This window comes from Mastomys coucha, unplaced genomic scaffold, assembly GCF_008632895.1.
Source record: "Mastomys coucha isolate ucsf_1 unplaced genomic scaffold, UCSF_Mcou_1 pScaffold22, whole genome shotgun sequence".
NCBI classification, from domain to species: Eukaryota; Metazoa; Chordata; class Mammalia; order Rodentia; family Muridae; genus Mastomys; species Mastomys coucha.
Window position 1 is genome coordinate 130,603,809 of NW_022196905.1, and position 15,745 is coordinate 130,619,553.

General features: G+C 44.1%; 1 protein-coding gene across 5 annotated transcripts in view; it reads right to left on the bottom strand.

Annotated features, from left to right (window-relative positions):
- Cux1 (cut like homeobox 1) overlaps positions 1-15,745 on the bottom strand; it is a 327,459-nt gene that overhangs the window by 273,045 nt on the left and 38,669 nt on the right. The window contains exon 1 of one of the 5 annotated variants that reach the window (XM_031338274.1): positions 6,970-7,063. The exons of the other annotated variants lie outside the window; for them this stretch is intronic. Within the exon in view, the coding sequence (XP_031194134.1) occupies positions 6,970-6,999 (30 nt within the window). The 5' untranslated portion in view covers positions 7,000-7,063. Of the gene's footprint in view, positions 1-6,969; positions 7,064-15,745 lie in introns of those variants that run through there. 5 annotated transcript variants of the gene reach the window in all.

Genomic DNA, 15,745 nt, shown 5'->3' on the forward strand with positions numbered 1-15,745 from the left:
TACACAGAGAAAAAAAAAAAAAGAAAGAAAGAAAGAAAGCTCTAAAAAGGGCCAGGGATGTAGCTCCGCACAGTGCTGTAGTGGTGATAAACACCTGTCATCCCAGCACTTGAGAGAGGCGGGAGCACTGAGATTTCAAGGCCAGCTATTTCAAAGTACACAAACCACTCTAAGAATTCCATGTGGAGGCTTCCTTGGACCCACAGAACCCTAACCCAGATCCCTGGCTGCTTCTAGCAAGCCTCTCCTTCCAAAACCCAGTCTTTTTTCTACTCTCTATCACATGGGACCAAAACCCAGGAAGCATAAAAATGATTTAGTCATTTCTACAGTCTATATTTCATCCTATTTGCTTCTCAATGAACAATTCTCTGAAAGGTTACAGAACAGTCTCTGGTTCGACCAGAATCTGAGTTCACAATTTCTGCCTTCTTTAATATTCCCCTTGCATCGATATTTCATTGAAGAGATAGTTTTCCATTCCTGGGAGATTCGAAATGTTTGTGGTGTGGGTCCTTTCTCTATATAGCCAGGAGCTATTGTGGTATCTCCAGCATGCCATCTGTTTCTTTATGAGGCCAGTGAAAGGCTCTGGGGGAATTTCAAAAAGGTCCCCTCAGTCCTTTCCAGTCAGGAACTCAGGCACAAAATCTTCCCAAATGGCTGTAAGCCTCCAGTCCTTCCTAAAGAATAGAGATGTCCTTACTGCACATCAGACTACAATCAGAAACACATTAAACACACACATGCACGCACACACGCACACATGCCCTCTCCTCTCCTCTCCTCTCTTCTTGGAGTTTTATGTAGCCCAGGCTGGCCTTAAACTCACCATGTAGCCAAAGATAATCTAAAGCTCCTAATTACCCCGTCTTCGCCTCCCCAGTGCTGAGATTATAGGCATGCACCACCGTGTCTACTTTATACAGTGCTAAAGATGGAATCCAGGCTCCATCTAAGTGAGCACTCTACCAACCACTTCCCCAGCTACGTTCTCCTTTTCTTTTTAAAAACACAGGGAGGGTCTCTCTATGCTGCCCAGGCTGACCATACACCTGTGAGCACTCTGCCTCAGTTGTCTCCAAGCACTAAGATTGCAGGTATGTGCCAATATGCCTTGCTTCAGAATGGCATTTTCTGAAGGCACATCCTCTGCTGTCTACTGCACTTCCTAGGAGTATTTTTAGGCAAGTGATTTTTCTTTTTTTACAATTCTCTCCCTAAAGTTGTTCATGTATGTATGAGCACGTCTTGCAGCCTGTTGCATTCTCAGCCTTGTGCACCCTCAGGTGCTGTTAAAAGCAGCCTCTTCCTACAGACTTTGAACCTCTGGGGCAAAGAGCATGCTCTAATGCTTACACCTACCTGTTTCTTGCCCACAAAAGTTCCTGTCCTTGCTTCCCAGACCCAGTGACTATGTCACCACCAAGCGGGGAAGGGTAGGAGAAAGAAAAAAAAAAATCAGACAGTAGCCCTCCAGTCCCCTATCTCTTATAAAGAAGCAGCTGTCCTATGCTCAGGGGCAGCAGCTGAGTCTATGGAACCACCTGCCACCATGGGCCAGAGCTGAACCTACAGGCAACTCCATATCTACATGGACTCTGTTTCTATATAGAACTCACTAACGACTCCCAAAGGAGATCAGCATGTGTCACCCCATTTTACCCCTGAGGAAGGATGAGACATAACCATACCAGGTCTCAGAATGTAGAAAACAACTCTCAGGCTAGCCATGAGCCCTGGACAAAGGTCAAGAGGCAGAGAGCCACAAGTCCAGACGAGAGTCAGCCTCAATCACAGAACCTAGGTCATAGCTCTATTCCAAGGAAACTCAGGTGGTTAGAATGTTTCACTTACTGAAAGCAAGCAAGCCAAAAGGGGGAAAATTTGTTTTAAAGCACTAGAAACTAGGAGTAGTGCTGAGAACCTGGGCTCACCCTACATGTAGGAAACCCTGGACTCCATCTCTGGGACCACATAAGCCTGACATGGTGGCACAAGCATGTAATCCTAGCATTTTAGAAGTAGAAGCAGGAGGAACAGAAGTTCAAGGTCAGCCTCAGCTACACAGCAAGTTTGAGGCAAGCCTAGGCCAGTCACATAAGACCCTTTCCTATGGAAGGGAGGGAGGGAGGGACAGACTGGGAAAGATAAACAGAGACAGAGACAGAGGCGGGCCTTTGAGCTCCTTAAGTAGAGGGAACTATTTTTTCCAGAATTCTGCTGGGGTAGGAGGCCTGTTGGCTTGCCTGAGAGCCATCTGGCTCTTTCCATTCTTTGCAGCAATGTAAATCAATAAGCTTAAGGATCTGTAGTTGTAGTCTCAAAGCTTTTCAAAGTGGTCTTGGGAATAAGCACCTGCCTACAGCTAACCTGAGCCCTTGAGCTGAGCCTAGATGGGCACCCTCAGGCTGCCCCATGGGGATGGGTGACAGGAATTCTATGTGTTTAGGCAATTTTGATCTCTGTCTCTTGTTCTGTGTCCTTCAGGTAGCTTTGACATTAGAGCCTTTATCCTTTGTCAGTCAGTAGATGTGCAGTATGTACCATCTGTGCTGATAGCTTGAAACAAGGTGAACCCACCTTTTAGTCTTCCTCTCTCCCTCCTTCCTTCTCTCCCTCCCTCCCTCTCTCTTTCCCTCCCTCCCTCCCTTTCTCCTTCTCAGCCCACGCTGGACTTGACTGTGTGGCTGATATTTCTGCCTCTATCTCTGAAGTAGGGGGGTTATTACTGTTCTACATTTGCATTTATACAGTACTTGAAATGGAATCCAGAGTTTCATGCATGCTGGGCACTCTACCAACTGAGTTACAAATCCCCAACTTTCTACTATCCTTATTGACATATTTCTTTCATTTCTATTTATCTGTGTACATGAGCATGCTACAGTACATGTATAGTCAGAGGACAGCTTCCAAGAACCACTTCTCTCCATGCACTATGTGGGTTCCAGGGATGGAACTCAGGCCATCAGGCTTAATGGCAAGCACCTTTTACCTACCAAGCCATATTCTTTTCCCATTCTAACAAATATTTGAAAAGAACCTGTCTGTGTTGTTTGCCCCGAAAATAGTTAGGAACAAAACTGCATTAGGTGGGTTTTTCTAAGTCCCTTAAATCTTGCTAGGTAGCCTCTGTAGTAGCGGTCGGCGAATCACTACAAATCTGAGCAGCTATGGTGGCTGAGGCGGCAGCAACTTTTCTGTTTAGTCCCTCCTACTCACTGCCAGCCTTGACAGTTCTCAGACTTTACATGGTCAGACAGGTTACTTCCAATCCCCTCAGTGTGGCTGTGCTCAGCTGCTGGCTTGCTGTGAGGTCGGGTGCTAAAAGGACTTGCTGTGCCTTTGGATTTAAAACCTGAGGTCCTGATTGCTCAGTGGGAAACTGGCTTTATCTCAGGTTGATAAGAAGGGGTTGAAGACATTCAGTGGGAAGTGGCTTTATTTCAGGTTGATGAGGAGAGGTAGGGAGAGTTCCAGAGGATCTCAGGATTCTTTCTGGGTTTGTTTTCTTGTTTGTTTGAAACGGTTTCATGTGACCTAGGCTGGCCTCCAACACAGTATGGAAACAAGCATGACCTTGAACTCCTGATCTTCCTGCCTCCCCTTCCCAGGACACTGCAATTGCAAAAATATACCATTGCACAGGGATTTCAGATTGCATCACCATATCTGGTTTATGTGGTGCTGGGTATGGAACACAAGGCTTTGCATACTAGGCAAGCACTGTATCAACTGAGCCCAGCCCCAGTCTCCTTCATGATGACTGGATTCCATGTATATTTCCACAGCAACCTGCATATTGGAGAAAGTTGTTCTGGCTTGCTTTGTTTTTTGCATTCCTTATGTGCTATTATGTACTATTATGTGCTTTTGCATAGCTAGAATTATAATGAAGAAACTGGAATTTGAGCCCTGAAAAATAAGGCTATCTACTACCATGCTAGTATGTTGAGGTTAGCACAGATGCAATTACATCCACAAATGCCCCTGAATCCGCCTAAGCACACACAAGGTTCCTCAAAAGTATATTGGATACAAAAGTAATGACAGGAAACAGTTCAATAAACTACAAAAGGGGACGTGAGCCCATAAAATATGATCTTCTGTGTCATGAAACTAGAGGCAGCTTTTATATGCATACAGGGTAGAGGGACATCTTAACACTTTCAAGTACCAATTTGGAATGGCTAAAAAATAGTTAATTGGGCTAAAGAGATAACTTGGTATATGAAGAATTTGCTTCATAAGCTGAGGACTCACATTGGATTACAGAACCCCCATTAAAGCTTGGTATTGGGGCTGGAACTATGGCTCAGGTTAACAGCACTCACTGTCTGTCCTTTGAGGACTTGGGTTCAATTCTCAGCAATCACAGGGTAGCTCACAACTAACCTCCTTGACTCTAGTTCCAAAGGATCCAGAATCCTCTTATAGCTTCAAAGGCACTAGGCATCCAAGGGTACACAGACATACATGCAAGACAAACACTCTTACACATTAAGAAATAAATAAAAACTAAAAATGCTGGATGTGATGGCATTGTGTGTGTGTGTGGGGGGGGGGGGGGGGGGGGGGGGGGGGGGGGTGTTGCCCAGACAACTTAGACTACAACAGGAGCTCCCAGCCAGTAAAAGACCTGTCTCAAAAAATATGATAGGTCCAGAAGAACAAAACCTAGGTTGTCTTCTGGCCACCACAGGCATGCACACATTGGTACCGGCACACACATACATCCGCCAATAAAAATACACAGTTAATTTTGAGAGGTGAGAAGGCAAGGTACAGAAGTGTGTGCACAGTACACTCTGGACAGGCAGATGAGGGAGAGATGATGCTCACATGCACACACTCTGGACAGGCAGATGAGGGAGAGAGATGCTCACTCACATGCACACACTCTGGACAGGCAGATGAGGGAGAGATGATGCTCACATGCAGTCTCAATCTACAAAGAAACTGAAAGGCTAGAGCAAAGGGGACTCAGGCAGAACAAAAATGTCTCTTTTTAATTCTTTTTGATCTATAGAATTATATTATTTTCTCAAAAATAGGTAATATAAGAAATTAGGATAGTTGCTGAATTGCCCTGCCTCTCCTAGAAGGTGATATGTCATTACATGTAAATCGTTAAAATGTTCATGCACCTCTAAGTGCATACATCTATATTTAGGAATTTAACCAAGGGAAACAGACATCTCAAATAGTCATGAAGAGATGACTCAACATACAGGAACATTTCAGGGCTGAAAACTGCCCTGATCCCCCAAGAACACTGAGGCACCAGTATGTACACACTAACACACATAGCAACATAACAACAACAATAATAATAATAAATGAAATTTATTTTAAAAATACTATAAAAAGGATACAGTAGACTCTCATGAAACACATCACCTAAATACAAGATTTTCTCTTGGGTTTTGTTTTTATTACTGATGTTGGGGAGGTTAGCTAGTGGTAGTAGGAAGGATAGTTTGGGGTTTGGTTTTGTTGTTGAGACAGGGTTTTTCTGTGTAGCCCTGGCTGCCCTGAATTTCACTCTGTAGAACAGACTGGCCTCAAACTTGGAGATCTTCCTGCCTCTGCCTCCTAAGTACTGAGATTAAAGGTATGCTCCACCACCACCTCAGCTTATTTATTTATTTACATTTGAGAGTTCTTTTTTTTTCTTTGATCTAGGGTTTCACACAGCCCAGGCTAGCATCCAGCCTGTTATGTAGTTGAGGATACTCCTGAATTTCCAATGTCCTTGCATTGACTTCCCAAGTGCTGGATTGTGGGCATGAGCTTTCATGTCCCATTTATGTGGTGCTAGGAATGAAACCCAGGACTTCCTGTGGACTAAGCAAGAGCTCTCGTAACTGCATATCTAGCACAGGAAATAGCTTTACTAGCTCAATAAACTCTGGACGAGGAGACAAATTGCTACAGAGCAAGACTGAAGTTAGGCCTTGAGAGGTCTCATGGTGACCCCATCACTGAGGAATGAATCTGTAAGATCGCTAAGATGGAAACTGCCACAGCCACAGGATTGATTGGTGAGGATTTGTATTTGTTTCCCTGTGCGTTCTGAGTAGCTTAATTTCTTACTTTTAAAAATCAGAGGAGGCTGCCAGGAGGTGGTGGCACAGGCCTTTAATCCTAGCACTAGGGAGGCAGAGGCAGATGGCTATGTATGAGTTCTAGGCCAACCTGATCTACAGAATGAATTTCAGGACAGCCAGGGGGGCTACATAGAGAAGCTCTGTCTTGAGAAAACAAAAACAGAGGCCACAGGCTAACTCAGCTGGAAAACGCTCTTAGCATATAAGCTCGGCAACCAGAATTCAATCTTCAGAACCCCCAGTAAGGTGGACGAAAAGAACCAACTCCACAAAGCTGTCCTCAGTCAGACCTCCACAAACACGCACCAGCATGCCTCACACGCCCGCACGCAGACAATAATATTAAATTTTAAAAAATGTTTTGAACCAGAGGTAAACTTGATATGGTGGCTTCTTCTTGTAATCTTTGGAGTCAGTAGGTTGAATTAGGACTGCCATTAACTTGAGGTCATCCCATGCTATACAGTAAGACACTATCTCAAAAAAATAAAAACAATGCCTTTTAATCAGAAATCTTTCCTCAGCTTACTAGCCTACTCACATTCTTATTGAGTACTTTTATCTTTATTCATAACTGCCTCTACTTCAATTACCTTAAAAAAACAACTTAAAAAAATAACAGAGATTAAATTATTTCCACTATGGGAAAAAAGAGAAAGACAGGAGAATACTAAGTAAATTGAAGCCTTTCTCTCTCTTTATGAACATGTAAAATCCATGCAGCAGTAAATAAAATAAACCCCTCAGTCAGAAAAACAGGAACACAAACAGGGGCATGGCTCATTGATTGGTACAGCACCTGTCTAGAATTCCCCAGTGAGGGGCTGGGGGCATGGCTCAGTGGAAGAGCTCTTACCTTGAAGCATGGAGTTACATACATGTGCATGGCATGTTGGAGAATCTTCCACTCCCCAAGGGCCCTTCACAGTCGGTAGTCAGATGTCCTTCCTCTAATAGGTAGACATGGTAAACAGAAACCAGACCTAAAATAAGCAAGCTGAACCCCTCAAGATGGGCTGGGGTGGGGAGCACTGAGGCTTTCTTTCATCCTCCCTTCCTGTCCCTTCTATGTTTGGCACAAACAGTTCTCTGGTTTATTATAGGGCAGTGTGACAAAAATATGTTCTAACAGCAATCAAACACCGAGTCTAACAGCCAAATGTTTTCTGTTAATAAAGTGTTCTGCCTGAGATAAGAAAAGCCACTATCTAACTCAAAGAAGCTTAGATCAAGCCTATGTCCTTACTGTTCACCAGTGATGGCCAACAGTTTTCAAACAATCCTCACCAAAAGAAAAATGGTACCAGAGAGACTCTGCACTGTAATCAGCAGTCTAAGTGTGACTCCTAGCTCTCTCTGTCCCTCCTGGAAATAAAGAACCTGGGGACAGGATTTAGCTCAGTGGAAAACAGTTGTCTAGTACATTGAAGTCCTGGGTTTGAGCTCCAGGACCACAAAATAAAAAAATAAAAAAATTTTTAAAAAATTTAAAAAGGTGGGAAAATAGCCCAATCGACCTCTTGGCCCCTTTCTGTCTCTTCCCTGCAATCAACCAAAATGTCACAGATTAAAGTAGGCTCCATCTCAGTGCTGCAATGGAACCTATCAATAGACCCATGAGAGACAACTGTTCTTGAGGCGCTGGGGCCACCAGCTCTTCCCCTAAGTGGGAGTTCAAGTGCTCTAAGACTCGGTGCTATCAAACTATGTCATGTTAGGTAGAAACTGTTTCTAGTGGTGTCAGCCATGTGATGTCCATCACAGGGGCCCGAGATTTTACGTCAGAGCCACACAACAGCAGCCCCTGTGTGTTTCCTGGCTGGAGGCACAGGCTGGGCAAGAGGCAGAGTAGAGCCTTAAGGTCATTAGGGGACAGGGACAGGCCCCTGACCCTGACCTGCTTGGGCCATGATGCCTACACAAAAACCCATGCTAACACCAACACCACCCCACAACTGTTCCAAGAACTGAGAGATCCCTAGGAGTTCCCAGCCGTGCCTGGCACTGCAGGTGACACCCCATAAATCTTTCCTTCCTCCTTGCCACCAACAGCTTGCCCCTCAGCTCCAAGGGAGAAAAGTTCTTGGGGATCTTACTTGGAACCTTTTTCCGAAAAGGCCTCCTTTTCAGAAAAAAAAAGGGGGCTCAGATCAGGATGTTATGAGGATTAATTGAAGGGGGAATAATAAGCTCTGATTTCCTTGGAGAGACAGCCAGTAAGCAGGGATATTACTCCATCACCCGCCTGCTTAGACATCATCCCCCACCACTGGCACGAAAGGAATGTGTGGGCACTCCCACCATGTCTGCAATCATCCCAGTTCAATTAAGCTCTTTCCTAGAGTCCCATTTCCTGCAGGACAGTTTCATGGGTCTCCTGATACAGCCGTATTCTTGCACACACAGAGATAAACACACACATGCCCATTCTCTTATGAAGAATTCTCTGACACTTTATGGAAACTGAGACAGGGAGCTATTCTTCCACCAGGAGAAAATATACCTAAAACTGGCTTCTTTTTGTTGTTGTTTTGATGTTTTGTTTTTGAGATAAAGGTCTCATTGTGTAGCTCAGGCTGGCTTTGAAATTAGGATCCCCCAACTAGATCCTCCAGCCTGACACTGGGGAGTGCTAAGATCAGAAGCCCATGCTGCCATGCCTAGAGTGTCTTAAAATGAAGACAAAGTATTTTACCTACCTAATGATAAATAAAAAGTAAGAGAATGCCGAAGTTCTTCAATAAAACAGGCTGGGGACCTTCAAGATGACTCAACAGGGGAAGATACTTACTTCCAAGCCACATGACCTGAGTTTTAGCTCTAGAACCTACATGAAATTCTACAGATTCCTACAGATTGTCTTCTGACCATTGCAAGGATGCACGCACGCACACACACACACACACACACATACAGATTTAAAAAACAAACAGTAGCAAAGTAAATGTAAAGCCCTGGATTCAATTCAATGTTTTATATATATACATATATATAATTTATAAATATATAAACTATATTATGTACAACATAATATATTTTAATTGCTATATATATATATGAAACAATTAAAATCACCATAGTTTTAACACCGTATGATGAAGTGAGGGCTGAAGCTCATCTGGAAATTTAAGATGGATATGGACATCAGGCTGAGCCTGCTCACCTTTTTTTTTTTTTTTTTGGTTTTTGGTTTTTGGTTTTTGGAGACATGGTTTCTCTGTGTAGCCCTGGCTGTCCTGGAACTCTCTGTAGACCAGGCTGACCTCGAACTCAGAAATCTGCCTGCCTCTGCCTCCCAAGTGCTAGGATTAAAGGTGTGCACCACCACTGCCCGTCTGTGCTCACTCTCAATACATACTGCACTTGTGCACATCTGTTACCTGCTGCTTCGTCTTACATAACAGTTATCTCAAGCTACAAAGAAAAGCAAATCCTTTCGAGTCACCAACCAATCTAAACAAAGTCTACCATTTTCCCAGATTTACTTTTGTCTGCTTTAATGGGGTCTCATGTGGCCCCCATTAAAACAAACCTGCTATACATCCAGGGACAGCCTTGAACTCCTGATCTCCCTGCTTCCACCTACCAAATGCTGGGATTACAGGTGTGTGTCAGCACAAGCAGTTGTATTTGCTATTTTAAAAGGGATTAAGCATTATAATTGATGCTCCTTCCTCCCCATTAAACCTCTCTTGGTTTCTCCCTTCCTCCTCCAAAATAAATGTTTTAGAATTTGGCATTTAGGTTTAATCCCCCAAATCTTCCTATATTCAGTAGATTTCATGGTTCCATTAGGGACATACCAAACTGGTTTGCATATTTTTCTCTGTGTTAAAGAACCTATTGCCTATGCTCTCTGGTTGCCCTTTTCTGCTGTGTTGCCAGGTTGAAGGCATGAGTACATGTGCCACATCACCCCTGCTTCTATGAGAACCCTAACACTAGTCACCCTCCCCAGTGGCCTTAAAACAATAACAAAAACAAATAAATAAATTTTAAAAATAATTAAGGCATTTATTTTTCAATCTCCAATGGAACTGAAATTCTCACTAGTCTTCCCTATGGGGTCAAATTCAACAGGGCTGTCCCTGAGCTGCTGACAGTCTCCGTGTTCCAAAACACTGGGAGCAAGTAAGGAAACTACAGGGACAGTGACAACACCATCTATGGCACCAGACATGTAAGGGTCAGCCAGGCCTCCACATGCACTCGGGGATTCCTCCAATCTCATGTTGGAGATGTGCACAAAAACAGGCACAAATCAACTGTTTTCTTGCCATGGTTCCCTTAAACGATCTGGCACGACAACTATTTAGCCAGCATTTGCTCTGAACTGAGTACTACTGTGCCTCAACTAAAGAGGATTTGCCATGCAGGGGGTGGAAGCTGGGAGATGACTTGGTGGGTAAAGGGCTTTCCTTGAAAGCTCTAGGACCTGAAATGAGCCACATAAAAATCCAGGTATGGCAGCCCATACTTGCAAGCCCAACCCTGGGGAGATAAAAACAAGTGGGTCCCTGGGGCTCGCTGGCCAGCCAGAACTTCCAGGGTTAATAAGACCTTGTCTCCAAAAAGTTAGATGGCAGCAAAAAAGAAACAACAATCAGGTCAGCCTGTTCTCCACATGTAGGTGTGTACGCACAAGAACACAGGAAGACGCAGCCTCATATATACAATCAGGTCAGCCTGTTCTCCACATGCAGGTGTGTATGCACAAGAACACAGGAAGACGCAGCCTCATGTATACAATCAGGTCAGCCTGTTCTCCACATGTAGGTGTGTATGCACAAGAACACAGGAAGACGCACCCTCATATATACAATCAGGTCAGCCTGTTCTCCACATGCAGGTGTGTATGCACAAGAACACAGGAAGACGCACCCTCATATATACAATCAGGTCAGCCTGTTCTCCACATGTAGGTGTGTACGCACAAGAACACAGGAAGACGCACCCTCATATGTACACACATGCACACACGTACACACACTTGTAAACACAGAGGACACAAAGGGCTGTGTAGGCTCTAGGCAATCACCACTCATCTCATCCAGGGACTGCACTATCTGTGGATTTTGCTAACTGTGGTCTTCCACACAAACAGAGGTCACTCCAAAATGCACCAAAGAGGGATACAGAGACTAAGAGATCAAGGGTGAAACTTCTGCTCTGAATGATAGCAACCTCAATATCCAGCCACGGTGGCCCTGACTACCCACCAGCTAGCTACCAGGCACACAGGTAAGTTCAGCTTCAGGAATTATTTATAAAACTGACATTAAAAAGCACTCGCCATAGCTTTTTTTTTCTTTTAAATAGACTTCATAAGCATCTCTTCTAAAATTACTTCCTACCAATTTCAAAAAGCAAAACTCTAGCATGTAGACAGCAGAGCCTCGGCTCCATCCCTACCAGCACAGAGAAGATGATGACAAACACCATACTATTGTCGCCTTTTATCCGAACTTAAAGAGAAGAAAAATGAAAAGTCTACGACAAAGAGGTGGAAGAATCTCGGGGAACCAGCTCTACCACTTCAGGGTAAGGAACTTGCCTGCCGTTCCCACCAAGATGGCTGGCATGTGCCCAAGGGTCCTCAGCAGGCTCCCCAGATTCTCTCTCCTTTCAGATAAGGGTTCTGCCAAAGTGAGGAAATGCCCGTCCGTCCCTGTCCCCCTCCCCCGTGCCTCCCTGGCCTCTCACCATCAAAACTGAAGGACGCTGAGAGTGACCCCAAGACGAGTCTAACACCTGCCCCCAGCATGTGACATAAGGAGACATCAAAAGGACAAGGACACAGTGGTGACATACTGCATATAGCTCAGATGGTCTCTGGGCAAAAAGACAAACATCGAGAGTCCTAGAGGGATCAGAAGCTCAAGGGAAGAGGAGAAAAAATTTGACTTTCCTTCCAAACATGTCTACTGGCTTTGTCCCCACACCTGGGAACAGTGACTGTCACTTCTCGTTTAGACTCAGCCCTTATGCTGCAAGGTGGAGGGTGTCCTCTCATCAACCACACCACCCACTGTGGAATGGTCTCCAAGATACCTACTAGCTGATGCGATGGCCTGTTGCTGCTCCAAGACCTTTCAGAGGTAGTGAGTTTAGCCTGCCTCAAAGGTGTCAGGTACAGGATCTGTTCTTAATATGTCCAGCACCACACTAAGGGCTCTTCATCAGGGCCACAAGGGCAGTGACCCTGAAATCCAATGCTATATATAAAGGCAGGGCCCCACCCCAAGAGCAAGCAGCAATCACGGGGAAAATCTATCGCTGACACACCTGGGGACACTTCAGGTGGACTGCACCTAAGAGTAAAGCATGAAGGGTGAGGAGCACAACACACGGAGACTGGTGTGGAGGCCTGGCCTGTCATCCAGCACTGGGAGGTGAACACAGAGGGCTCCAACTTCCGTGGCAGCCGGGGGTGGGGTGCATAGTAAGAACAACATGTGGGAATGGGAAGAAGGCTGGGTCAGGAAAGTACCTGCCACAGAAGCACAAAGGCCTGAATTTGGACCCTTAGTACCCATGCTTGAAAGAAGGAAAGAAAGAAAGAAAGAAAGAAAGAAAGAAAGAGAGAGAGAGAGAGAGAGAGAAAGAGAGAGAGAGAAAGGGAGAGAAAGGGAGAGAAAGGGAGAGAAAGGGAGAGAGAGAGAGGAAAAGAGAGAAAGAAAGAAAGAAAGAAAGAAAGAAAGAAAGAAAGAAAGAAAGAAAGAAAGAGAAAGAAGGAAGGAAGGAAGGAAAGAAAGAAGGAAAAGAAAGAAAGAGAATAGCAAAGAAAAGAAAAAAGAAGAGAATAGAAGAGAAAAGAAAAGAAAAGAAAAAGCTAGCCATGACCAAGTACATTTTGGGGCAGATAGAGTCAGGTGGGTCCCTGGAGCTCTCTTGCTAACCAGTGGGGTCTGGGTTCAGTGAGACATTGTCTCAAAAGATAAGGTAGAGATGAGCATGATGGCACAAACCTTTAATCCCAGCACTTGAGAAGATACGGACAGATCTCTGTGAGTTCAAGGCTAGCCTGGTCTACAATATTAGCCCTTTCTCAAAGAAACAAAACAAAACAAACAAAAGGATAAGATGTAAGTGATGGAGAAGACTCTCAACATAAACCTCTGGCCTCTATGTGTATGTATATCCATACCCGTAGATACATACCACATACATGGACACACATATCAGAATGCAAAGAGCCCACTGAATACACAGGTCGCTGCAATCATACTGGAAGACACTCAAGTAAAGAGTCGACACATTTCCTTGCTGTCGACATTCCTCCTCTTGGTAAAATTAACCATATATTAGTAGCACACTACACTGACAGAAAGCATAGAAATTATCAGCATAGAAAACCAAGCCGGCAGGAGGATATAAACTGTCACCAAGTTTTCAAACCTTTGTGTGCAGGCGGCACAGTCATCTATCCCAAGATCTCCTCCATACCTCTGTTACCAGAACTGAAGTCAATACGAAGCTCAAAGGGCAAAACAGAATCAACTTCAGCACCATGTTTCATGACTGTGTATTTCAGGCCACCCTGAGTAGGAAGTCCTCCAAATTTCATTTGTAATCAACAATTTAATGATGTGTTCATTCCATCAACCATGAGCGATCAGCAAACAACACGGCCTGCTCATTTATCTACTCCAGTTTAATTTGAGTCCTTAAAATAAATGCTCATGCCTGCAATAAAGGACTGGATAGGATTGCCTGGAGACTGTTTTACAAACCTACAAATGGATCCCTTCCTTGGCCACCTGCCTGCCTGCTTTGCCTGCTGGCCTGCCTGGCCTTCCAAGGTCTACCTCCCTTGAATCACCTAAATGCAGGTCCTCTGAGGATAGGTACATTTTTCAGCACCCATTCCCAGGACCTAACATGGCTCCAGGCTCTTACTGAACAAACAATAGAACAGTTTCAGGGGCTGGGGACACAACTCAGTTGGTAAAGCCATGCAAGCATGATGACCCAAATTCAAATCCCTAGCACCCACATGAAAGACAAGTACAACAACATATATATGTTATAATCCCAGAGCTGAGGAGGCAGAGAGAGCAGCAACCCTAAGGCTTGCTGAATCTGCAAGCTTCCGGAAGTGAGAGACTCTATCTCAAAAACCAAGATGGAGAGTGACTGAGGTGAATACACTGACTCTGGTCTCTACACACAAGTACATACACACATGCATAGAAACCTAAACACATATATGCACACACCAACATGAACATAAATATATATATATATATACATATATATATATATACACACACATATATATACATATATACATATGTATACATATATATACACATATAATACCATACATACAACACAAAATGCCAAGCTTACTGGTGCCTACTTATAATCCCAATAATGAGAAGATGGAGACAGATTGATCCCCGAGGATTGCTAGTCTAGCAGCAGAGCCTGCTTGGTGAGTTCTAGGCAGAGTGAAGACCTGTCTTAAAAAACTAGGTAGACAGCACTAGATGAATGACATTCAAGATTGGTCTCTGGCCTCTCCATGTTTCAACACATGTGTGTATGTTGTACATTTTGTATATGCTCACATAACACATACATACATACATACATACATACATACATATTAACTTCATGAATATGCAAATGAACTATCCATTAGGACTATTGGAATAGCACATCTCTCATGTGCACATGTTTCTGCATGCGTGTACATGGAGAGACTACATGTAAACCTGTTAGTGGGAGCTGGCTGCCCCTTGCCACCAGGTACATGCTACTGGACTGTTATCCACCAAGGGCCTCTTTTATCCTCTGCAATAATGCGCTAACCTACAGAAGATTACCAATAAGCATTTAACAGGACTAAGGAAACCATTTGTTCTGCAAAGTAAAATTGTTAAAGGGACAGCCAGACCATTTCAGGCTGGAAAAATGGAGTATTAACTTAGCTAATCTGCATGAGCATCAGGACCTCCATAGAGGCCAGAAATGTGTTCTGTAAAGGTCATGTGCATAAACATGCACTGTAGAGAATGAAAACAGTTGTCCTGGGTTCTCAGACAAATAGAATCCCCACTGTATGGCAAGAGCAACTGTAGTGGGCATCTGCAGCCAAACACATAGGCCTTTGTACACCTGACCTCTCACTGAGGACCCTGGAGGGGTGGTGTCAGCCAGGAAGAAAGATCTAGGCCCCAGCCTCCTCCTGAATCATACACAGTAAAAGCCACAGGCAAAAAGCCTCTGGGGGTTTTGGTTGCTTCCTGATAAACTAGGAGGATCGCTTTAAGTTTGGTAATTCTACAAACAACTTTCAAAAAATTCACATCTACAATACGGTGTGAGAAATTGTATCCTTCTTGTCTTTTTTATTTTTTTTAAAGAATTAATTAAGGTGAAGAACTGAGTATATAGGTTAGGAGTAGAATACGCAACTAGCCTGTTCAGGGCCTTGAGTTGCAAGGAAAGAAAGAGGGGAGGAGAAGGGGGTGATGAAGAAGGGAATGATAAAAGAAGGAAGGAAAGAAGAATTAAGTTAGCTCACAAAATATATCCATCATCTAGAAGTACTCCAACATGAAGTTTAGATAAGTATCAAAAGAGGCCTTGAGTTTGAGAGAGAGAACGCGCGCAAGGGGGCACAT